Raw genomic sequence first — 24496 nt, 5'->3', positions numbered from 1 at the left:
TTGGCATTGAATTCCAGCATTTCCTGACTGGCACACGTCCTGATAAGCTAAACTAAGATAACCCCAATGACATCATCAGGGTTATTTTTCTCCAGATGTCAAAGAGGTCACCTACAAAAGAGAGGGGCTGAATCTGGTCATCATGGCGAGTAAAAAAAACACTGTAAGCAACAAGAAACACTGCAGCAAACATGACTCTGAAACGTACGATGCCTCCATTTTTTTTATTAATTCTTCTACAGTATACAAATATTCACACACAAAATGTTCTCAAAAAACCCCTAATGTCTCGTAAACATTCATTTTCTCCTCGTCTCGCAGTTCCGTCTTCTATTTCCTTCATCGTGTGCTCTTTTGTCACAACCGTCCAAATATATACTATATTATATATAGATTTGGTTTTTTTTTCTGTAAAAACTGAGGCCACAGGATCCTCGCGTCATCGTGTCGTCCTGTCACCCAGACACACCTCGTACATGGCATCGACCCCCCGCGTCGCCTCTGTCACGGTCGTCACATGACCCGTCGTGTTTAAATGGCACCGGTGACAGCAGGTCCAGGATGGAGGGAAGAAGGCAGAAATCACAGTGTGAAGCAGGAGCTCTTGACATCAGTGCGCTCGGTGCGGGCCCAGAGGGGAGGAACAGGACCGTATTGCATGGGTCGGCTTCGAGCTTAGTGTTTGTGGTGGTGGTGGGGGGGGGGATGGGGGGGGTGTTGGTGTATCCATCAGATCTGGATCAAATAGTTTTTGAACAGGACAGGACATCATGAATCAAGTGATGAGGGACAGCTAGATTACAGAGGAAATGACTGGTGCGGGTTAAATCTGCATATTCAACAAACTTCCTTCAGTAAAGATCAGTTCAAAGGAACCCCCACCAATATAAATCTATTTAAAAACATCTATAAGAACATAATAATGTGAAACAAAGTATATATATATATATATTTATATATATTGAGACATCCATAAGTGGTGGCATTGAAGGCGCCTCAGATAATTTTGGCTCTGGCATTATGTGCCGCGTCTCCACTGCCGCCGCCCATGAACCTCTCTCATCTCTAGAACTTTATTCAATATGTACTCCGCAAGCAGCGGCTCTTTCCCAAAATACCAGGAAAGCAGTAGTGCAACAAACTTTTAGCAGGATTTTTTTTTTTTTTTTTTTTTTTTTTGTTTCCAAAGGAAATTACTCAAGTTTAGGATTCAAAGACTTCGCAAGATGCAATCCATAGTTTGTACGAGGAGAGGGGGAGCTGTCAGGGTCTGGTTGGAGGAGATCTGTGATGTTCACGAGCTGAAGGTGTGATTGAAGGAGCTTCAGCGGGAGCAGCAAACATCACTCTGCACGTGTTGTGCTTTTCAATCCGCTTATGGACTGCACCTTTAGACCCTTTGCGCATAGTGGCGTTTTTTGGCTCGAACCAAGAGACGGTGAACAGGTGGTGAGTTTCGGCTGTCTGCGTGACAACTCTCACGACCTTTGACCTTTCGTTGACCTTTCGTTGACCTTTGCAGGCTTCTCTGTGAGGCTATGAGTGAACTAAATAAAAAGGCATTATTGAAAAATAAGGCTACCAGTCTGAGGCGTTTGAAGGCACCAGACTGAGCTACATTCCATCTTTGACGACAAAAAAGAAGAACATGAGAGAAAATGAAATGTTTTAGCTTACAGTGACGTCCATTTTTATTTAGTATTAGGGCTAAAACAACTCTTTATATTTTATCTCTCTCTCTTTCTCACGCTAGTTTTATTTTTTCTTCTTAAATAAGCTTTTGATTTTCGAGGAGGAGCGCTTGATTTTCTCTCCATTGTCGCTGGAGTCCTGGGAGGAGGTGCTCTGGAGCTTGTATTCCCTTCCCACGCTCCGGCCCTCCGAGTCCAGGGAGGTAAGAGACGGGTAACGCCCCACGTTGGGCAGCATGCTCGCGGGCAGCTGGCCAAAGCTGTAGGACTTCTCCAGGATGCCGTTGTACGTGCCTTTGCCCGTCGGAGTGCCGGCGCTCCCCTGTGAGAAGGTTACGCTTTGGGACTCAGGTATGATGCAGGTGAGGTCGGGTGAGCCTCTGTGTGCGAACGGGTGGTGCTCCAAGGCCGGGGAGGGCGAGGTGGAGGGCGGGCCGGACGGGGTGGTGGCCGGAGTGGGAGGCAGAGGGGGAGGCGTGGAGTCCCTGAGACTGCTGCTGCTGCTGCTGCTGGTGGTGTGCGTGGTGGAGGTGGCGGGGGTGCACACGGGAAGCTCCGAGCTCTGGCCGAACAGCAGCAGCTCCTCGCGGGAGACCTTCCGGTAAGGGGTGTCCGAGCCCGGCGTGCAGGGGTTGTGCAGCTGCTTGCGGCTCACGGAGGAGTTGAGGGAGTCCGTGTCGGAGCTGCCCTCCTGAGCCGGTTCCCTGAGGAGGAGAGCAGACGGTCACAACTCGCACGAATTAGAAAGAAAAGACGTTTTTTAACTGCAGAATGTGTCGCGGGATGCGTTCGGCAGCAGCGCGGACAAACTTTTTAACGGGGGCAGCGACGGACGCAGGGGTGGCTTCAAGTGTGTGTGCATACACGCACACACACACGGAGGAAGAGCATTAATTGACCATTTCTCACATCCACTTCAACAGTGTCTTACTGTTTCATTGAGCTCGTCCTCCTGCATTTTAGGGAATTCACACAGTTTAAGCACATCATAATCTGAGAGAAGCTGTGATTTTGTGGCCCTTTCTTGGTGAAGGACCTGTTTCTGAAACTACTCATAACACTTTAATCTACATTGGACACATTCCTACAGTAAGTGGTGTTGAATCACTGTATTGCTCGTGGTCTCTAAGCAGACTGTGTACTGTACAGTTTAGGCTGCTGTGTGCTCTGGTGCTTAAAGGAAATTTGAGGATGGCACCGGGGGCAGTAGGCAGGGGGTGGGGGGTTGCTGTCAAAAGAAGCCCAAAAGTAAATCAGTACTTGTGTCTGGTCGCGTGTGAATAACTTTTAAAGCAAGGACACAGATTCTGTGACATGTCTCAGTCTTCAGCAGAAACTGTTTAGTGTTCATTATGTAATGTTAACGGCTGACTTGTGTTTTTTAATACAATTCAGAATACAGTTGAAAACAGGACAAAGACGACATATTTAACGTGCCACCTCTTCAATATTCGCCTATTCTGGAAGATGTAATGTCCTTGCTGGTTGTTGTTTTGTTAGCTTGTGGCCACTGTTTGTCGTTCATTTCACATGAACGTGACCGCTGCCTGAGTTTTGTTTGGGTTTAGTCTTCACGGACACATTAGTGATGCAAACTGTGGTCAAAGTGCAGGGATTAAAGTGAGATAAGATCCCTTTTCTGTGTAATTAACTATGTTAGACTTGAACTATTGATCATGTATCACGTAGAGGTAATTCATGCATCCTCCACATTCAGACGGAGCCACTTAACCCCCAAGCTGAAAGCATCAGTGTGAATGTCTGAATGAAACACCTGTGAGTCCAAACTGTAAAACCATTCCGCGGCGTTCCGGCCACCGCTACATACCCCCTCCTATCCGAGCTGAACATGATATGTTCGTCGTCTGCCTCGGGGCGATAGGAGAGGGAAGAGCTGGCCATGGACAGCAGGTCGGGGTCTGGGGACATCAGCGAGGACTGCGGAGAGCTCAGCAGGCTCCGGCGGGAACGACACAGGCTGCTGCTGCGGGTCAGCGAGGGCCGGATCAGCGTGGTCGCTGGGGGGGGGAGGGGACAGGGGGACATCGAGGAGGATGAGATTTACCATTCATCTCAGGACATATGTCTTTCATTCATGACTCTAGTGAGCGTCAGAATCCTCCGCCGCCGCCTTACTCACTTGTGAACTGCGGAATGATGGGAGGCGTGTCCTCGTCCAGGTCGTCCACTCCCCCCGCGATGGGGTAGGGAGGCACCGAGACTCGCGGCATGACCACCCAGCTGTGGTCTGAGTAGAGGCTGGCCGTCAGGCTCGACAGCCCCGAGTTATTGACAACGGGGAAGTTGCAAAGCTTCTCAATCTGCTGCCAGCGGTGCAGCCGCTCCCTCAGGCACGCCGTCACCTCTGACAGAGCTTTCCTTCAAAAAAAAAACAAAAGAAAGAAAGAAAGGAGAAGCGTTACGGGGCAAACGGGGTGATCATGTTCCTGATATGGGTTCAAATTCTTTGCCGTCTTTGCTTTGATTTGTCAGGATTTAGACAGTTTTGGCACATGAGCTGGTTCCATTATGAAACTGGGCTTATGCCTATTAAAGTGGTCATGCAGATTTTACTTTGTTCCCTCTTTCATGTTATTTTTTCCCTTTTTGGCTTTTAAACTCAAAGGAAGTCTTTATCTGAGTGGCAGCGCCTGGATTATACGAGACTTCTGAATATATTAAATATATCTGGAATAAAACTGAGGAAATGTAACAGCATAATGTGGTCAAATCCGGGCGAGGACTCCACGTCGTACAGTCAGATATTGACACTGCTCGGGTGTTTCCCAGTGCAGCGAGCGCTCTGAGGAGTTTAAACCCTCAACAAACAAACCAAAAGTCACTGTTGGCGTAAAATGGCAGCGCAAGCCTCATTTAATCTCCCAGCAGATTCTGAATAATGCAAACACGACCACTCAGACGTCTGCCTGCCACAGAAGCTTGATTCAATTTTTCGTGCATTTAGGTTGTAGGGAGTAGTTTGTATGAAGGGAGTGCAAGAAAAAGGGCATGTTTTCTACAGCGAGAACAAAACGCTGTGTTCAACCAGGCTGACAACTGAGAGAAGAGCCGGAGATACCTCTGAGCTGCAGCTTAAGGAGAATATAAGAGATGAGCAGTCATTGGTAGAGTCAATATATCTGCTTTAATCACTTAATTATTCTTATTTTGGGGCCAAAACTAATACAAGATGTAAGTTATCCTGTTTTTATTTATGCTAAAATAGCCACCGTCGAAGGGAAGAAGAAAACCATTGATGCAACAGGTGATTGGTGTGTGTACATCAATGTACATGAGTGAAGTAATACACACTGCGAGTACGACTGAAGGTTTCCAGAACGACAAACTGACAACACGCCATCGTGATCACGGACCTTTATTGGAACCTTTCCTATCAGTAAGCAGCGATTGGTTAGCATCGTTGTCAATCAACAGGAACAGCTGACGTTTGTCCCTTTAGCTGCTGTAACGTGTGTGTGTGTGTGTGTGAGCATGTGTGCGCGGTGTGTGTTTTCTTACTTCGCTTCCAGTATCTTGTGGTCCACCTCATCCAGCGACGAGCTGTGGGCGACATGAAGAGTTCCAAACACAGAACCTCGTTTCTTTTTTATCTTCTCTGCCTGAGATTCAAGAACAACACGGAACATTTTTCAAAGGATTATTGTGACCGGGACAAAACCGTCACGCCTCCTTCGTCTGACTGAGGTGTGCGTGAGTTAGACGCTCCAACCACGGCTCTGAACCACCAGAAGCTGTCCGTGGTGCTGAAGCAGCAGACGCGTTAGTAATCGTGCCTTTTTCTCTCACTCTCGCTTTTCGTCTTGGATCTACAATATTCTATAAATACTCAGTTCAGTATATATTGTAGTGACATGTAGCAGCATGATGTCACTGAAGGGCGAGAGGATCATGGAGACACATATAAACTTTGCTGTCTTCGTGCAGTTTATTAAAAGGATTAGCGTCGTGCAGCTGTTGAAGTAAATAAACACATCTGACTTAAATGAATCCATTGGTTTCAAATGTCATGTGATTAAAACTGATTTTCCTGACTCACATTCAGCTGCCTGAGACATGAATAAATGAATAACTCGGTGAGGTTACCTCGTCTTTGGCGACGCACAGCTGAAACTCGGCGCTCTGCTTCTTGATGTTGTAGTACTGAACCTCCACCTCGTGTGTGAGCTGGAGCCACTTCTGAAGAGCTTCAGGCACCGAGCGCTCCGACTGCATCTCCTTCTCCGCTCGCTTCAGAGCCTTCCGCACCTACGGGGGGGGGGGGGGGGTCATACATCAGGGTCCAGGTTAAATTCACTGTCAAATATTTAAAAGCGTTCCCCGTGAGATCATTGATCAAACATTGTAAGTGAGGCTGAATACTCGTTGAATTTTAAATTCCGACTGAAGGAGAGGACTCATTACGACGAGGAACTCGTGATGTATCGGTGCTGTATTTTTTATGCGGAGGGAAATGGGGATATGTTATGCAAAGCAGGTATTTTGTGGAGGAAATTTAAATTTAACGTGAAAAAATGAAATTAATCTTTTCATTTCAAGGTGTTTTAGCAGCGGTGATGAATACATTTCCATTCATAAAAGTTGGGATCCATATACTGCCTGTTTGAGTCGAACACTGCATTTGAACATTTCAACATTTGAACGATGGTAAATCAATCTGTGAGTGGCGTTTCTGGGACGGCCGACCTGCACTAGCTCCTCCTCGGCGTATTTGAGCCGGCTGAGTTCGCACTCAGCGCCCTCTCGCAGCTCTCGAAGCCGGTGAGCCTCCGTTTTGGCCCCGGTGATCTCGTCCCGCATCTTCTGCTCGAGGTTCTGCTTCTCCACCGCCACTGTCCGGTTCTCCTCCTGAGCCTTTTCCAGTCTGGGAGACGAGAGCAGATGCAGAATATAACACCTGTCACGGCGTCTCAGACAGAAACCTGATGCGTTTCCTTCTCTCACCGGCTCTGCAGGTCTAAGAGGCTTTGCTCAGCGTGCTGCAGGCTCTCCAGGTCCTTCATCATCTGGGAGATATGCACCTTGCTGGACTTGTTCTGCACATATGCAAACCAGCAGCCCCCGACACCAATGACGATGGAGATCATCAGAACAAAGTCTTTCATCCAGTTATGTTGTGGGCCTGCAGAGGGAGGGGGGACCAGGGGACAACAGGTTGCATTAGCAAATATTCTATATTTCTTTTAATGTTTTTGTGGCTATGGAAATTGAGAGGATGAGCATAACAAAGATCCAAGTTGGTCCAAGTAAAATACTCACGTAGAGGAGGCCCAAACAGCACCGCGTCTAGTGCCTTTAGGTTTAGCTTTTGTTTATGCCGCTGGTCTAATATCTTCAGCTGCATCGACATGAACGACGGTTCATTTGCCGCTATTCTGAAATATGGAGAGGAAGAAAAACTGGCATTGAATCCTGTTTGTGAGATTTCAGCTATTTCCAGTGTGCATTAATTACAAGCGTGACTGTGCACCTGCACGCGCGCACAGCAGATCATCCTCGTGAGCCTAGTTTGACCTTTGTGACACCGCTGTCACCGTTAGCTCCTCCCACGACCAGCGGCCACATGCCACCACCATCTTAAAGGGCTCAGACAACATGGCAGCCCGTGGAAACCGAATCCCCCCGCTGTGACATCACTTCATGAGTCAGCGCCCCATCAGCTCTGTGGCGTAACATGAAACCCCTCAATAACCCGTCCGTCTACTCATGCCGTACATGCAGTGTGCGTGTACGGCATTCCACAAGTGTCCCAGCGGCGTCTGACTTTCTTCTGTAATGTCGGCACTCGGTTGACTGTTAACCGCTTCATCTTTACTGTGCCGCACGAAGGGATTTTAGGTGTCTTTTGTGTGCTGTTAAAAGACTAAATGGTCACATGAAAGCGTGTTCAAAAAGCATTTAAAGACTGTAATGACGACCGTGAGACGAAAACTGTTCTGGCCTTTGAAAAAAACACTAAAACCAGAGAAGAAGAAGACTGAAGTGAGGCGTTCCTCTCTTTTCCCCCGCTGTGCTGCCTTTTATGACCAGCAGTGGGCAGCATTAAACAGAGTAATGAAATCTAAGGGCGCCTTTGGGTACTGTAACAAACACCGTAACAGTGTTACTGTTCATTAACACACTTCACTGCTCACCAACGGCCAAACAAAACACGCTCATCAGAGGCCCAGACGCAGGATGCCGCGTTCACTTACCGAGGTAAGGTGTTCCCTGTGACCCGGAAGTCCCGGAAGTTCTTCTCGTACTGCGGCAGCTCCACCGACTCCTTCAGCCACTGCACCGAGTCCTCGATGGTCCAGTTGTGGACTGGATGAGGAGAGGATAAGGGCCAAAAAAGATGGTGATGGTTTTATCAAGAGCAGCTCACAGAGAAACGCAAGACTACGAATAAAACAGTGATAGAAGAAGTATTCTGTAAAATGTACTTCAAGTATTTCCCCTGTGGCTGATACATTATTCTATATTACATCATTATGTTGATATGCATCATTGTTAAGCAGCATTTCAGTGTTGTGGAGCAACTGTGTTTGTATCCGGTGGTTCCCAAAGTAGGGTTCAGACCCCCTTGAAAGGGCCACAAGGTAAATCTGAGAGGTCTGTGTGATGTTTGATTGGCAGAAAAGAAATTCTGCAACACAAATGTACATCTGCTTTTTGGACTTTTCTCTCATCTTTGATACCTTTGAGCCTCGACCAGGGATTTAAATGAAACCAGCTGAGGTGTTTTAAGGGAGAACAGCACATTGGTTTAACCTGTACAAGCTTACCCGATGTTTGTTGTGTAATATTTGAATCTGCAAAGCAGCTAGAGCTGTTAAATAAATGTAGTGGAGAGAAAAGTATTCATAGAAGTAAGCAGTAGCATTAAGTGGAAACACAGTGTTATTCTAAAACCAGTGAATGACTGGGAGCCATTAAAAATCATAGAAACTTGATTAAAAATATCATATATATGACTTACTGTGAAAAAAAGCTAAAACTGGATGTTTATTTTCTGCACAGCGAGCATTTACTCCAAACGCTGAGGATGCACGCGTGCACGTTAAAAACTCCGCGACCACTTAGCTCTGCACATGTTTTCAAAGTCGTAAACAAACTTCGGCACGTCCGGGCTGAGAATGACAGATCGGGGGTGTGTTTGAAGATAAACACAGATGCGTTAAAAAAAATAAAAATAAGTGGAGGACTCTGAGTCGAGTTTTGTCCCCATCTGAAATTCAAATAAGCAGAAGAAGCCGGAGAAGGAGGGAAGAGTGGAGGTCTACTCAGATGATAATGACTGGAGGAACCTGCCTTCACAGATGCTTCCACGTGTGGATTTTGCTGTTATCTCTATTGCAGCTAGTATTTTAAGTGTAACAAGTCATTTTCCTTCTTGCTTAGAACGACTTCACACGGGGCGGTGAACATGGAGGTGTCTGTGCTCCTGACAGTCGGCCTGCGTTTACCTTCGGAGGTCTTCCAGCCCTTCCACAGCTCCTCCACAGTGATGTGCTGGTCTTCACGGTGCAGGTTGCTGTGTTTGTTGGTTTGCTGCTGCTTCATGTCTTCTATTATAAACTAGGAAGTAAAGAGAGACAGAGCTGAGTTTTCCAGAGGCGTCACGAAACTTTAACATGAGGTTTTTTGTTTTTTTTTCACTTAGAAGTCAGGGGAGATGCAGAGGGCTGTGTATGTCCATGTGTGGTTTTGACAGAGCTGTGGAGAGCTGGCTTTGCCTAAAAGTCTGGCTTTGGATCACACACACACACACACACACACACACACACACACACACACACACACCCACACACACACACACACATTCCCTTTTGGTCTCCTTTCTTCCTTTTAGGGACTTTGAAAAGCGAAAGAGACTCACTACTTCCACCTGTGTGTGCATGCGTGTGTGTGTGTGTGTGTGTGTGTGTGTGTGTGTGTGTGTGTGTGTGTGTGTGTGTGTGTGTGTGTGTGTGTGTGTTCAGTTTCCGGCTGTCCTCCTTTGGTCGCTCAGAGCTTGTGCCCCTGCAGAGAAAGCCTCGGCAAACAAACCCACCAAAGAATTGCCAGAACACCAACAGCATTAACAACAAGGAGAAGGACCATGGCTGACAACCAAACACCCCAAAGCATTCATCTTGTCGCTCTGTGCGAGTGCGCTGCCATGGCATAAACTAAAACCTTTATACATCCTGTCTAATTCACACAGCCTTCCTGCCTTAGATCATTAATTAGCCTTTGATAGTACTGCAGTAAAATATTCCAAGCTATCCTGCAAGCATGCGCTGTAACACATAACTGGATGGATGAGTTTTAGGCTAATGCCATGTATGTAAGCTACGATGATTAGCTTTAAATGTTTAACCCCCTTTTGGAGAACCACTGACCTCAATTCAAACAAACGGACTAATTTTAATCATTAGATGATGATTTTTTTCTCCTCCTTCCAGCCTTTATGCTAAGCTAGGCTAATGCTCCCTGGTTCCAGCTTCTTGATGCATTTCTCATTTAACTCTTGGCAAGACAACAAATGAGTATATTTCCAAAAAAGTCTAACTATTAGAAGGAAGGCGGAAGGTGGTTAAACCTTTCGTGCAACACACCTTACAACATCTGAAGACCGACCTGTGTGTAAAGTAAATAAACCTCCCCAAAGCTTGTTTGTTTATCCCATGGCCTGCTCAACGATAAGCTGTGCTGAAGCTGCATGTAGCAGTCTCATACAATAATGTGACGTCTGCAGCGTAAGCTAGCAGGAAGCGGGACGTTCTGCCGCTAAATGTGGTTAATTGTTGCTGAGGGACACATAAGGAGAAGCTCGTACTGATGCCTTAGCAAAAGTGTAAATTCACGGAGGAACTGAGAGTTCCTGAGCGTTGGACCTGGGTGTGATCAGTGGGGAGCTGAATGTGTTGCTCTAGCATGTGTTCATGTCAGCAGCAAACGAAAAGGTGCTACAAACTCAAAGCCTCTTTCTCACTCTGGAGTGCAAAACTGCTGTTAGTGGAGAAAACTCATCAGCAACACTGAGACTACACTAATAACTGAATGCTGTAGCTGCAGCAGAGGGTGTCTTGACATGTCACACATTCAATAAATCACAATAGTCGCAGATCAATGAGTTTCATCTGACTTGATAAAAGAACACACAGCTTCCAACACGGCTTGAAAAATGCGATGCGCCTGCGTTAAGACGGAAGCTATCATCAATGCTTGACTGCGCCAGATCCCTTTGAAACAGTCCTGAAAGCAATCAAAGGTACATCTTGAACGACGTGACACAGACGTGCACACAGACGTGGACATCATTTTCAAAATCCACCATCTCCGCCGAGTCTGAACGAGGGCTGTGAGTTTGACATTGAATGCATAATAGCAGTCTGGTTGTCTCCCTGCAACAAATGTTTCCAGCACTGAACGCATTTCTCCTGTCAAAGAAGAGAAACATCTCCCTCTGCCATCAAGAGACTGTTTGAAAATGCTGCCAGAGATTCACGAGTGGCACTCCTGAATTATAATGACACGTTCAGGAGATGAGACAGCGTACAAGGGTGAAAATGTTTGCACTAGTTCAGCGTCAGTCTGAGTCACGGCTGGAATATGTTGGAAAAAATATTGGACGTTTTGGAGATCTCCTCCTTCACTTGCAGGAATCTGAATCTCCAGCCTGTGGTATGACGGTGCGCCAACTGCTGATGTGATAGAAACAACATTTGCTCAACATCGGTGATTTAGCTTGATAACTGCCTAGTGAATAAGACTAAGAGTCGACAGCCATGCGAGCAGTTTTGTGAGGCGATTCTTGACTATGCTAGCATGCTAATGTTTAGTTTTACATGTTAGCATGCCAACATTTACCAATTAGCACTAAACATGAACATAGTTTGCAGTTTTGCAGGTATCTGGTCATAAAACCAATCATTAGACATTTGAATATTGACTTGATGACGGATGAAAAGTTACGAGATCAAAGAAGTTATGACAGTTCATCCCAAGTGAGGCACGGCAATTTCGTAAAACTGTAAACCTGCTGGTGGCCCTATAAGAAAAGTCAGGGCAACACCAAAGTCATTAGGATTCGTCCTCTGGTCACAGTGAATATCTGCATGAAGCTTCATGGCGATGCATCCGAAAGCTGCCGAGATATTTCAGTTTGGAACAAAGCCATGCAACAGTCGACTCTGATATCCTCTGAGCTACAACGCTAGCATTGGCTACAAACATAAACAGTAAGACTTAAAACATTTCACAAGAGATTCATTGGACTCAGATTAAAGTATCCAGGATGCAGCAGGGCTGGAAAAACCACAGATTTCCAATGAACCAAACATAAGAAGATCTATAGGAACCCTTTAGTTGCTGTTGTAGCCTGTGTTCGGGCTTTTCTCCGGTGCACATATGGGTCTGAAAAGCCCTTTCAGCACATCAGTAGTGGACAAAATACTCTAAGGAGCCTGAAAACTTTGCCCAGTGTTTTTTTTCCCTCCACCTTCTGCTTACACAATACAAATGCAAATGAGCTTTCTCACTGACGTAAAGCCAGGAACCAACTAAAGGAACCAACTGTCTGCTGAGTCACTGGAGGGACCACAATGTGTGCGATACTAGTCCAAACAAATGTCTTGCAAAGCCTTTAATGCTCACTGTACTTTATGAGAAATGAAGTCCTGCTGGCAAGGAAGCGGACTTCAAGGATATTTGCCAGACGAGCGAGAACAGAAGAGGCCTGATGACTGGATAGACAGATCGAGTTCCAGCCACAAAAGGAACTTACTTTGTGAAAAAGCTTTAAGTTTCTGTGAATTATTCCAACCGCCTTCATTTTAGTCTCACAGACTGAAGTGTCTTCAGAGTGCAACACTTTCCAAGACTGAAATCCAACAGCTTTAAGACGTACTATGAACTAGATAACAAACAATGAATGATAGAAGAAGTAGCAAACCAAGTACTCATTGTGCAGAATGGCCTCTTTCACAGGAATCTATCACGATTCAGTTGATTAGAAGCAGTAATAATGTATCAATAATGTTGCATCTGATAGAAAACTGGAGCTAACTTCAATTACTTTATATACTAACAGGTAGCTTAATCCATAATAATTCATCATTATTTAGAAAATGGTTTGTATTTTGCATTAATAATATTGTAGAAGTACAAAGAAAAGGCAGAAAATGGAAACACTCAATTAAAGTACCTCAATACTGTACTTAAGTACAGTACTTGAGTTACTTTGTTACATCCCGTAACTGCAAACGATCCGAGGAAACGGCTCGCGCTCGTCAAAGAGAGATGACTGCCATCAAAAAGTACAAAAAGCTGCTTAATTAGAGCGTTACAAGTGAGCGTTCAAGTGCTGCCGTCTCATTATGAGACGTGTACTTGCGGGCAGAGCGGCTGAGCAGCTTTGCATACGGTCAAAGGCAGCTTTGTGATGCTTTACAGAGTCGTATAAAATATGTGGTGAGCCGCACATATAAAGATAGGTCTTTGTGTGGGAGCCTTGCAGCTTCTGTGGTTTAGATAGTGTGATAGCTGAGATAATTACCGCCCATTGAAATTTCAAAGGAGACGAAATTCCTCCGAGGAAAACGGACGTAGCGGTCTTAGCTCGTGTTTACACTTTGGTGTGATAGTAAATGCTATAAAAAAAAAAAAAAAAAAGTGTCCTCTTGTAAACATGCCGACGGGAGAAAGAGCCTCCGCTTGAAAAGACAATAAAACATGGACACGTTTCACAGATAGAGGCCCAGCACAGACAGGGGATGACACACAGTCAGACACAGGCAGCGGCAGACAAAGACGTATTTGTTCCTATCAGATTCCAGATTGGGTGGAAGCTGGCTGGAGCGGAGACTCTTCCCATGAGCCTCTGCTCTCTCCAGCAGCCAGCCGTGGCTCCGCTCACCCCCGATATCTCCTGCATCGGCCCATCTGTCCACATCTGCTCATCTAATTTACTGAGAGTTATTACATCCACCGCTTATCTCTCATCACAGAGCAGAAATGATTCTTTCTCACTCAACACGCGTCCCTCAGCGTTAATCAAGCCCCTCAGCAACGTGAAGCTGCAGGAAGACGATTATCAGATTGATTAATCGTTATTAATCTGCTCTAAGTTCGGGACAATAACTTTGATGTGCTTGGATGTGATTTATGAAACGCGTGAACGACTGATTTATCACACGCGACAGCCGGGCAGTCGTACCAACCATCACTCGTACGATAGCATCTTCCTTGTTCTTTGGAAGTTTTCAGAGGGCGTTCGGTGGGTGTCTCTGCACGACAATGTGCTCTGCTGTTCCACGTTAAGCTACATGTTTCCAGGACTTTTTGACATGATTTCTGGGTTTAAACCGTGTGCAAATTTGAGGTATTTCTACTCTAAATATTGCACTTTTTACTCTTTTGCGTTTGTCTGACAGCTTTAGCTGCTACTTACTTTTTAGACAACAATTTTTCATGCCCTCACTGTCCAGTGAAAACCATGTATCTCCAAATTTGGTGAGTTTTAAAGTGAGTTTTTCTGGTAAACTGAAGGATTAAGTGTTTCTTTGTGAGTTCAGAAAATTCTTCTGCTTCTTAGGATAAATAAACTATCTGAAAGCCCTCTTGAATTAGCTGGTAAATGCACCGTGACAACACCGCAAACAGGCTTTTCTGAGCTCATAAAACGGTCAGTGGTGCTATAAACATGTGATGATCTCGTTGAATATGAAGTGTTGCTGCAGATTAAACTACCCAACAGTACATAAAGTAGCTCAAATGAGCTTATCTACTGCTGTGAAATGCATCATACACATGAATGCAGCAGTTATATTCATCTAAAAACATCAGATACAACAATGAAACACTGACAGGGATCATTTTACTCCAGAATTAGTGCTTTTAATGTTCGTACTTTAAGTGATAATACTTTTACTTGAGTAAGGTTTTGAATGCAGGACTTGTAGTGGAGTGTTAGCACTTCTACTTCAGCAAAAGATCGGAATACTACGTCCACCACTGGCGTCATCGAGACCTTGCTAAAGTCAAGAAAACGACTTCTGGCAACCTGACTAGTCGTCAAGAAGAGCTTACTGCAAATCAAACAAGATGAACATGTTAATTAATGCACTTCAGGGGTTTTTGAAGAGAGCGAGGCCAGTTTAACCCTGCATCTCGTCTTCATGCTAAGCTAATCACCTCCCAGCTTTAGCTCCACACGCAGACGTTTGAGTGCTACCAATCCTCTCATCTTGGCAAGAGAACAACATTTCCCAAACCGTGGAACGCTTTGCTCGACATCAGTCGGTTTTTGGAGAGGAAACATGTCTTTGAGGCAAACCTTTGATGCACAAGGTTTTCAAAGCTGTAGGTCATAAATAAAAGCTCTCAGTTGAATGTTCCCTGTAGAACATTCCCAGACAAGTAAACAAACGCCTTCTTGCACCTTCTGAGATTCACTCTGTGAGTCTCCTCGAGTTTCTCCTGTTCATACCCGCCTGAACACAACCAAGATGCATCCTGGGAAGCTAAAGTCCACGCAGAAGCGGTACCATCGCCCCCTGCTGTGAGGCGGGTTCGGGTTCTTGCACTTTCAAAGTGATGTGACGCGATCCGGCGTCTCCCCCTGACAGACGGGCAGCGTGCAGCCCAGCGCCGCGAGGGGACGGCGTGCACCTGCCGTCCCCAGTGACTGAGCTCAGCAACAGACCCCCTCATGTCACTCAAAACACCCCGACGACGCCCAGACTCACGGAGTAATCAGAGGCAGGGTCGTGTTTCACAGGGTTACAGCTGGGTTTTATTCCTAATAAAATTCTTCCACGGTCGTCAAATTACAGACGCTTTTGGAAGACTGTAAAAAAAAAAGTGCTTACATTTGATTTTGAGACATCATCAAGAGGTCCTCGGGGGTAGAAAATCACTTTCTGGGAGATTTCTGGGAACAGATCAGAGACACACTTATTTCACTCAACTCCAAATGCCATGTAATCACGAACGGCCATGGGGATAAAATTGCGACATGAGACTAAAAAACTGCCAAAGTCGACTTTTTCCCCCCGTCAAACCAACTGATCCTGACAAAAATACAGCTGTTTGCTTCACTGGAGAGCTATTTGTGTTCTGCAGCGACTCGCTGCTCCAAGCACGGACTTCAAAAAGCAGCCGGATCCTTTTTTGTTCAACATCCCGACTGATTACTCCGTGACGTGACATGTCGGTGCGTTCTGTCGTTGAAAGAGGGAATGGAGATACTTGTTGGCCTCACAACCTCCTTGTTTGCTCTCCTCGCCTCGCCACTCCACAGAGCGTGCCAACATGTGCACGTACACATTAATGTCAGGAGGCGTTTTTAGTGCTCTGGATATAAACCGTACAACATACATGGGCAGGCATTAATATGTCTGAGAGGGTTCATTTCCCTGCAACTTAGCAACACTGATTGTTGTTAAGTTACGGAGGAATTTTAATTTTACATTTCAGCGCTACCAGGTAACTCACAAGTAACTGATAAGGCCGCTTTCTCTTCGGTGAGCAGACAGTTAAGACCTTGATGAAGGGGATCGCGATCGTGCAACATGCCAACGGCTGGTTCGTGCATTGCTTGAAAATGGATATGACAAATTACCTGCCATCAAAATACCAGAAATGAGCGTGAAACGACTTAGTTTGCAGCCAAAATTCCTGGGTCAGTTGAAGATGCTTGCGAGGTCGTCGCTAGACTCTGAAACATAGCAGAGAGATGTCACCTCCTTCTGAAGGCTGCCTGAACAAAGACAACGGATGAACTGACCTCTTTTACACAGAGATCCCACAATATTGGCGTATCAAAGAGCGATTAAACTGTGCCGCCGCTGCCGCCGCCGCCACCACCGCCGGCTTGAAGGCACGACAATGCCAACCCATTCCGCGTACGTATGTTTTATGTCTTGAAGAGGCCGTGTTAAAGGGCTCTTTGTCTGCCGTTAACACATCGAATGCTGCTTTGAATCAAGTAACAGTGATGCACTGAGCAAAAGTCACGTAGGTAGACGTGCTCGCAGTATCGTGTGGTGAAATTAGAGCCTCGACCTTTGCGTCTGTTATCTCTTAATCTGCAATTTATTTCCTTGATTAGTCCGCAAATCGTCAGTTATTTTCATCAATCACAACAGTTTATTATCACAAAGCACGAGAAAATGTTGGCTTCAAAAAAAAGAAATACCTTCAAAAAAAACATGAAAAAGAAGCCAGTCCTTTTCACCCTCCATCAAATCAGCCTTGAAAGACATTTTTTCTTACATGTTGTGCCAAATGCTCATCAAACCTTCGCTTTCCTGCTCAAACCTAAACAGGTAAACGTCAGCCAAAAGCTGCTGGTGTCAGTGCCTCCATATATCACCACTCATGTCATCTTTACCAGCAGCAAAAGAATCTCTGGAATGCATGTCATGAAAAAACTGGACACCTCGACCACGGCGATAAGATTACAGATATGAGCAAGCGCTTGTCTTAGTCATCCTCTCAAACTTTGGGGTAAAGGTGTGTGTGTGTGTGTGTGTGTGTGTGTGTGTGTGTGTGTGTGTGTGTGTGGGTGGGTGGATGAGTAATAAGAGAAGGAAAAGAAGCAGCAAGTGCCAGTGAGATCTTTGTTGGCCGAGCGTAAGGTTTCAGGCAGGTGGCAAAGGGGACGAGGGGGCGATGAGGTCTCGCCCCGACCCCGCGCTCGTCACCCCTTTCAACTCACCGCTGCCAGGAAGAAACTGACATGGAGTCCAAGGTGACGTTTTTCAGGGTCTTGCTTTCGGACGTTTCGGGATGTGGACTGGAGGAGTTGGGAATCAAACCCACAACCCTCCATTAAATGGAGCTCCAGTTGCCTTCAATCTAAAAAACTTCAGCCTGGAACAGAGCACACTTTCTGCTGCTCCCTCCTTTACTAACACCCTCTTTTAAGGCCTTTTTCACTGCGTATTGTCAAGCAAAACATCAGTAAAGCTCATAATCCTGTATTTAAAAGGCTGAAAAGTGCAAGAGCTCTGATCATCTGCTGTGGCTGTATTTTTAGCATTTTTAACATCTGATACTTCATCAGTTAACATGCTGACCTGCTAACTTTGGACTTTTCTTGAACTTTGACTATGAGGGCTTTTTCTTTTGGGTTCATTGACCGTAATGTCAGGTGATGTTTCTTATGAGAAATTTGACTGAAGACCCTGAATTTGAGCTTTTTTTCCGGTGCCAATGCAAAGAAAGAAAGCGACGGGTTTTCAAAATGGCTGCACAGAGCAAACTTTGTGCAATGTAGCGTGAGACCAAACTCTCACCCCTGCAGCGTCAAACGTACAAGCCTTTGCACTTAGCATCAGTTAACTGTGAAAATCAACTCGTTTCGCTCACATAACAGAGTTCTTCTTTCAGAAGGCTAACTGATAGACAGCCACTGATTTGGTGAAAGGAGTATCCATCATGTTATGAAAACCCAGCGCCGCCCGCCGCCAGAGCCCCGAGAAGAAGCTTGGAAATCCTCGGTAATGAGCGGCGGCCAAAAACAACTGGGGCTTTCTGCTGGAAAGAAACAGACACGACTCAGTGCCCTTATAAAGACAGGAGGGTGAAAATGGGGTGCTCCTATACAGCACAGCGCGAACAGGCAGCAGGGCTACAGGCACACATCGCCTTAACGTGGGCCGGGGGCCAGTTCTAACACTGCCGCCCTCGGGGGTCTTTAGACGGGACGCATACAGCATCCAGCTCTGTGCCGAGGGGCCACTGCAGGGCTGCCGGGTATAACTGTTTCTCACACCAGCACTTCTCAGCCAGTTAAAAACAACTCCTGCCAACACACACACACACACACACACAGAAAATGTGACCATGGTCCCAAGTGGTTTCTTTTGAACGTAAGAGGTCGTTGATTACCAAGAGACCAGAGGGCACTGCAGGTCAGAGAGCTCTCAGGTGTCAGCTCTGCCCCTCTTGTCACTCATAGAAACCTGTCCAGACCACCCACCCAACACACACTTACACACACACACACACACACACACACACACACAACCAGTGTCATTACCTCCAATCATCAACGTCACTAGCAAGAATTTTATTGGTTTGTAAGTGTTTTCGGTTTAAATGAAACGCACAAAATCTCAAATAAATGCTGCTTTCTCATACTAGTGAGGAACCATTCAAAGGGCAGGATGGTCACGTGAGCATATGCACGTACATAGCATGCAGTGTGTGTGTGTGTGTGTGTTTGTGCGTGCGTGCAAGACACCAGTTGTCTCTCCCTCTCCTCACATGACTATTATCTGTCTATCAGGAGAGCTATAAAACCAGACCTACTGCCACGAGCTCCCTGTATTAGCATTGCAAACACAATATTTACTTTTCTGCGGTAATCCGCTTCCAAGCAATTATTCTTGCGTTAGTCTTCGAAACATTTACAAGTGACCTCGTTTAGTTGAAGAATGACCTATAAAATAGTGGAGTTTTGCTGAGACGGTAACACGAGGCAGCATGTGACAGCGGCCAAATGCTGACAATATGAGAGCCGCAGCACGAGAACCAATCAGATTCTCACGCTAAAGGTAAAGGTTTTTGCTGCTGTTTGTCTCGGATGATGAGGAGCGCCAACCTTTGTACACCAGTGGTGACCCCTTACAGGAACTGTCATCTCGTGAGACCTCCATCACATTTCTGGCCTTAAAGCTCATTCACGGACGGAGCTTTCTGTCCGCGCTCTCCTCTTTAATGTCTCAAACACGTTTCTCCAGCATCGCCATGTCTGCTGTGGTCAGAAACTCTTGGCTCTGAGCTGCCCTCTAGCGGACGGTTTACCTAACATCCATGCCAACCTAAACTACGCATGGAAGCATGTGGGCAGCGTTCCATCATTTGAAGTGGACCTATCTATTTTCATAGGGGCTGACCCATCAGTATGTACATGATTTGTGAGCAACCAGAGCTAATTCGTCTTCATCCAGGAGGCCGTACGAGCTAAAATAATTCAGCATTTCACAAGAAAACAGCTAAATTTAGATAGAAGTCAGTAAAAATACACATAATGTTTTAACAGAAATATTCTTTTTCTTTCTTTTCCAAGGCTCATCATGTGAGCGTCATCAGTGTACGACAACCTCAGACATACTAGGTTGGAAACCACTACTTAAAGCTAAAGGTCACAGGTTTTGCCCATGAGGTTTGTCATGTGTCCTAAAGCAACACGCTGATGCTGAGTGTCCAAAGCTGTCAAGGCACATTCACGAAGCTCACCTCCAAACTCTCGTTGACCTCTATTCCCCCGTCATTGTCGTCATCCAGCTGTTTGTGGATGTGCCGCAGCGCTTCCAGACTGAAGCGGTCGGCCTCGCCTATGCACGGTGGCATCACTATAAGACAGGGATCTACAGGGGACAAAAAAAAAAAAAAAAACAGGTCAGAGATGAAGGATCAGGTGAAGGTTAAGAAAACAGCCGGAGGCGGTTTACACAGTGATCACATGTCCGGCCACTTCATGACAGGAGCAAACAGATTAGCAACGCGCAGACTTCCTGGTTCTCGTGTCACTTCTAGTCACAGCGTTATACAAACTTGTGTGCGAAGGTTGCATCTGCAGTGTTTTGTACCAGCCAGCTTAAAACAAGCTTAACTGGGTGGCACAGATGTCAGTGCAGAGCGCTATGGAAGCTAGGAATTGCTGCCATGTGATCAAGTGAAACCTGCAAATTAACACGGGAGATAAAATGTGCTGCAAAGTGGGAATTACGCTGCAAACAAAGCCGTAACAGAGAGCAGGAAATAATGACACATCTGTTCAAAGCTGGTCCTCGTTTTGGAGCATAGGAGTAAGCTGACATGTTAAAATCATTCTGGAGCTGCAACAGAACGTCGATTAATCAACAACCATTTGGATAATCATTTCACCATTTTTCCAACAAAAAGGCCAAACGTGGCGCTTCAAAGCTCTAAAAGAGAAGAGAATCCGCTGCTCTCACTGTCTTAGATGACGATGAAATAATTCTCTTTGGATGTAAGACATGTGCTGGCTTTAGTCTGGGCTGTCGGAAAAAGTCATGGGCGTTTTTCACTAATTTTCTCACCAAACAATGAATTAATTGGGAAAATAATCTGCCAATACTGAAAATAATCCTCGGTAGGCTTCAAATAATCCATGATGCCAATTGGCATCCATTCAGTAGAAAGTCGTTTAATTACACTTAATGCCAGGCGTCTTGAATGGCTGACTCACGTTGAGCTCCAGCTTTTCGGGTGGTTCACTGCCAGGTTACGTAACGGCAGCAGAAACTTCTGGTTTTGCATGATTGTAAAGAGGTGACACATACTTGGGATGATACAGCCCTCAGCCACTAACACCAAGACGCCGGTGTCCATTACGTAAAACCTGTTTTCCTTGGAGAAAAGCGGAGGATTCATTTTCCTGCGTGCCCCTTACGGGCAGTTTGTGCAGGCGAGACTACACCCGCCTCCAAGGGGGTGACCACACCTGCCCTCCAGGCTTGTATTAAAACGTACGCCACTTCCTTGTGTGATTTGGAATAAGGGCCAGTTATGAAACAAGGTTTGAAGTACGCCGTGTTCCCGCTCGACTCTCTCGTGTGCTCGTGTCAATCCGGCAGAGTCGCCTCCACTTGTTTTTATTCAGTCCCCCCCCCCCCCCCCCCCGCCCCCGCTGGGGAAATGAACCCATTACTTCCAGGCTTCCAAGCGACGGACAGTTTGAGCTGGCCGGGCGCCAAACTGTCTCAGCGGAGCCACGAAACACACGTAACCTCAGAAACAGTGGCTCACACACAAACCACAAACACACACATCAACATACAAGCTCAAAACCACATTTTAAGAAGGTTTAAGTCACAATCAGCTCCATAAACTGACGCAAAATGACAGAAACTCATTTTTTTAAACCGATGACCGCTTGATTAATGTCAATCCAAGTCGCACCAAGGCCTTGTCCAAGCCCAAAAAATAATGATGCTCCGTGTTTCAGACCGAACACAAAGACAACAACCCAAACAATACGCAGACAGTGTTCAGCTGCTGCTTGCAGTTATGCTACGCTAAGCTAACTGGCTGCTGGTTCTGGCTCCATACTTAACACACAGAAGCAAGAGTGGTATTAACCATCATCTAAACCCTGCATGAAAGAAGCAAATATCCAAAATATCAAATTATTCCTTAACCTTGGATGCAAGTAAAATAAAGTGAATCCGTTAGCATGTACAGTAGAGCATATAGGCGGCCATGTGGCATTTTCGGTGACTTTTTGATGTAGGATCTGTTTACTGAAACAAGACTTGACAAGTTATAGAGTTGCCACTTGGCAATCCACAGAAGAAGCAAAAGGAGACATTTGATTGGACGTGTGCCCGCGCTATGTTTGGATGAGAGGACACTGGGGAGGATGTCCATGTCGAATGAAGACACCAGCACTGGCAAAGGGCTGAGCTGGACGGAGCCTCTGGACGACCCGGCCCCAGAGGTCGTATAACGCGGTGATGGTTTGTTGTGGTGAAAACAGATACAGCAGCTTTTAAAATCTCCACCTGTTAACATGATGATGTGGGAGTGCTGAGAAAAATGTTTAACTTGTGTTTTGACTAAGCTACTTCCTGGTATGACAACACAGTGCGCACCAATCGATGATCGGCCTGTTTGACCTGAAGCGCATGTACCATAAACACCCTGCACTCAAAAGGAGGAACGCAACAACCTCAAAACACGCTTCGATGTTCAGCTTCCTTCTTGAAAATGTGCATCAACGAGCGTCAGGAAACAGTCGCGGTGTCCGTCTGTCTGCAGTCAAAAAGCATCTGACGCTTGAGAACAAGTTACATAATGCATTTGCTTAGCTCGCCAGTGCAGTTTACATAGCCTGCCGTTTGCATAGCATGCATATCTATTTGGCTGTTTGGTTATTTAAACAAGCAGAAAACTCAAATACTTTACTTGTTTTACATACACACACACACACAGACAAACACACACACACGCGCAGATGGCTGCACATCCTGCTGCGAAGCCCTGTTTAACTTAAAGTCTCTGTTTTGCAGACATCAGAGCTGATATGGGCGTACTTTAACAAACAGCTCTCTATGATGTTGATCTGTCTGTTTTATTGTCATTTCTTTCTATAGCGGTGGCCTGATTCTGTTCTGCATGTGTGCAGAACCCTTCACAAAACTTATCTTCTGAGGCTCATCGAGAAAAAAGATAATTCTGAGATAAAACAGGAAAAAAAAAAAGCTGTCATTCACTGACAGTATTTAGGCTGGCCCACCTAGTGCGCAATTCACAAATATGACAGCACAGGCCTTTCCTTCCCTGGTGTCCTATTTTTGAGTATGTTTGAGTATGTTCAGGGACCGCTGCGGGCACTACAATGAGGAACCATGTGACAGGAAGTGGCCGCCGGTGACCCCGAGCATTCCGGGGGGACGCACGCAAAATCAAAACAGACGGGCGAAGCGGACCCAAAAGATGACAAATTTGGAAAGCGCTGGGCTATTTTTAACCCATCAGGCTCCCGGTTGTCAGGATGTAAAAGCCCAACAATGGCAGAGGTCTCCCTCGCTCACACACACACACACGCATGCAGATGTTCAGCGCACACACACACACAGCAGGCAAACACAAGCAGTTGTAGAGTAACTCATTTTGCCATAACTCACAGACGTGTGCGAGCTGTCACAGAGGGCGGCGGGTTTGCTTCAAAAGGATCTGATAACAAACGCATTTAGCTGTCAGCCGCTTCCTTTAAAGCCAATCCCAAAGCTTCAAAACAGTCTTTTTTAGCACAATATATGCATGTCATTAAGAGGGTTCTGTCTTTAGTTTCAGAGAAAGCTGCTGAGCAGGTGACAGCCGAAGCAGACAGGAAGGAGCGTGTGTCTCAGGTGTTTATGGTGATGGTTTTTTTTCTTTTTTTGGGGGGGGGGGCTTCCTTGAACTCGGTCCCTTGGGACACGTGGACATCGTGTTTATACGACTGAATAGACGGAGCAGGCCAAGCTTCCTCACCCCACGGCATTCTGGGCGTTTGTGAAGACGTCGTTCTCCGACATCTGAACGCGGCGAAGTGCCAGACGAAGATTTTCTCGAGCGGGTTTGATGTGGTGATCTGACAGACGTGACAGCGGAGGAGTAAAATTAGTTTTCCTGCGTTCTGATTCTCATGTGCTCGTATTCAGCTCAGATCAGCGGTGTGACAGCAATGGATTTTCTATTTATGCAACTGGTCCATAAGAACTTCCACAGACTACTTCTCCTTTAAGCATCTCATTTCGACAGAAACACACCGCACTGTGTTTTTTATTGTACGGCGTCCTGCTTGTGACTGAGCGCCACAGGCAGCGCGGGGACACCTAAAGACAGAATGTATACAATAAGATTATGAAAAGTGATGTAACGAGAGATGTGCTGATGTCTTTTCGCAATAAATACACTATTTTACACCTTCAATGATTAAAGTTTTGGAATTGATGCAGAAAACATGTCATAGACCGAGCGCTCCACCTGGGAGGAGGAGGAGGGCTACCTCCCCCCACCTCACTTCAAACCTGATCTCGGGTGAGGAGCCAGATCCAGTGTAAGAGTATCCGTGCGGCGGGAGGGGAGCGGGTGGGTGTGGGCAGCCGTGAAGTGGAATTAAGATAGCAGGATATGATGGGATTGACATGTGACACTGGGGAGCCACGGGGGGGGCTGAAGTGGCCTCTTCTTACCCGCAAACTGCTGGAGGTTTCTCTGTGTCCTCAGCTGTTTCCTGCTCCCGTACAGACACACATTGTCTCCCTCTCTTGAGACATCAAGGGCACAGAAAGAAG

At 46.1% G+C, this 24496-nt stretch overlaps 1 protein-coding gene across 2 annotated transcripts in view; it reads right to left on the bottom strand.

Moving 5' to 3' along the window:
• Nucleotides 1-1185: 1185 nt before the first annotated feature.
• stim2b (stromal interaction molecule 2b) overlaps nt 1186-24496 on the bottom strand; it is a 38251-nt gene continuing 14940 nt past the window's right edge. Inside the window, exons 2-12 of one of the 2 annotated variants that reach the window (XM_076725286.1) lie at nt 19926-20056; nt 9158-9269; nt 7904-8015; nt 6969-7084; nt 6654-6831; nt 6396-6573; nt 5796-5957; nt 5211-5311; nt 3832-4070; nt 3520-3709; nt 1186-2395 (exon numbers count right to left, since the gene is read on the bottom strand). In XM_076725286.1, the coding sequence (XP_076581401.1) occupies nt 1756-2395; nt 3520-3709; nt 3832-4070; nt 5211-5311; nt 5796-5957; nt 6396-6573; nt 6654-6831; nt 6969-7084; nt 7904-8015; nt 9158-9269; nt 19926-20056 (2159 nt within the window). In that variant the 3' untranslated portion in view covers nt 1186-1755. Of the gene's footprint in view, nt 2396-3465; nt 3710-3831; nt 4071-5210; nt 5312-5795; nt 5958-6395; nt 6574-6653; nt 6832-6968; nt 7085-7903; nt 8016-9157; nt 9270-19925; nt 20057-24496 lie in introns of both variants that reach the window. The other variant, XM_076725285.1, reaches the window with a different exon arrangement.

This window comes from Chaetodon auriga, chromosome 24 (genome assembly GCF_051107435.1).
Source record: "Chaetodon auriga isolate fChaAug3 chromosome 24, fChaAug3.hap1, whole genome shotgun sequence".
NCBI lineage: Eukaryota > Metazoa > Chordata > Actinopteri > Chaetodontiformes > Chaetodontidae > Chaetodon > Chaetodon auriga.
This window is presented reverse-complemented; position numbering and strand designations above follow the sequence as displayed.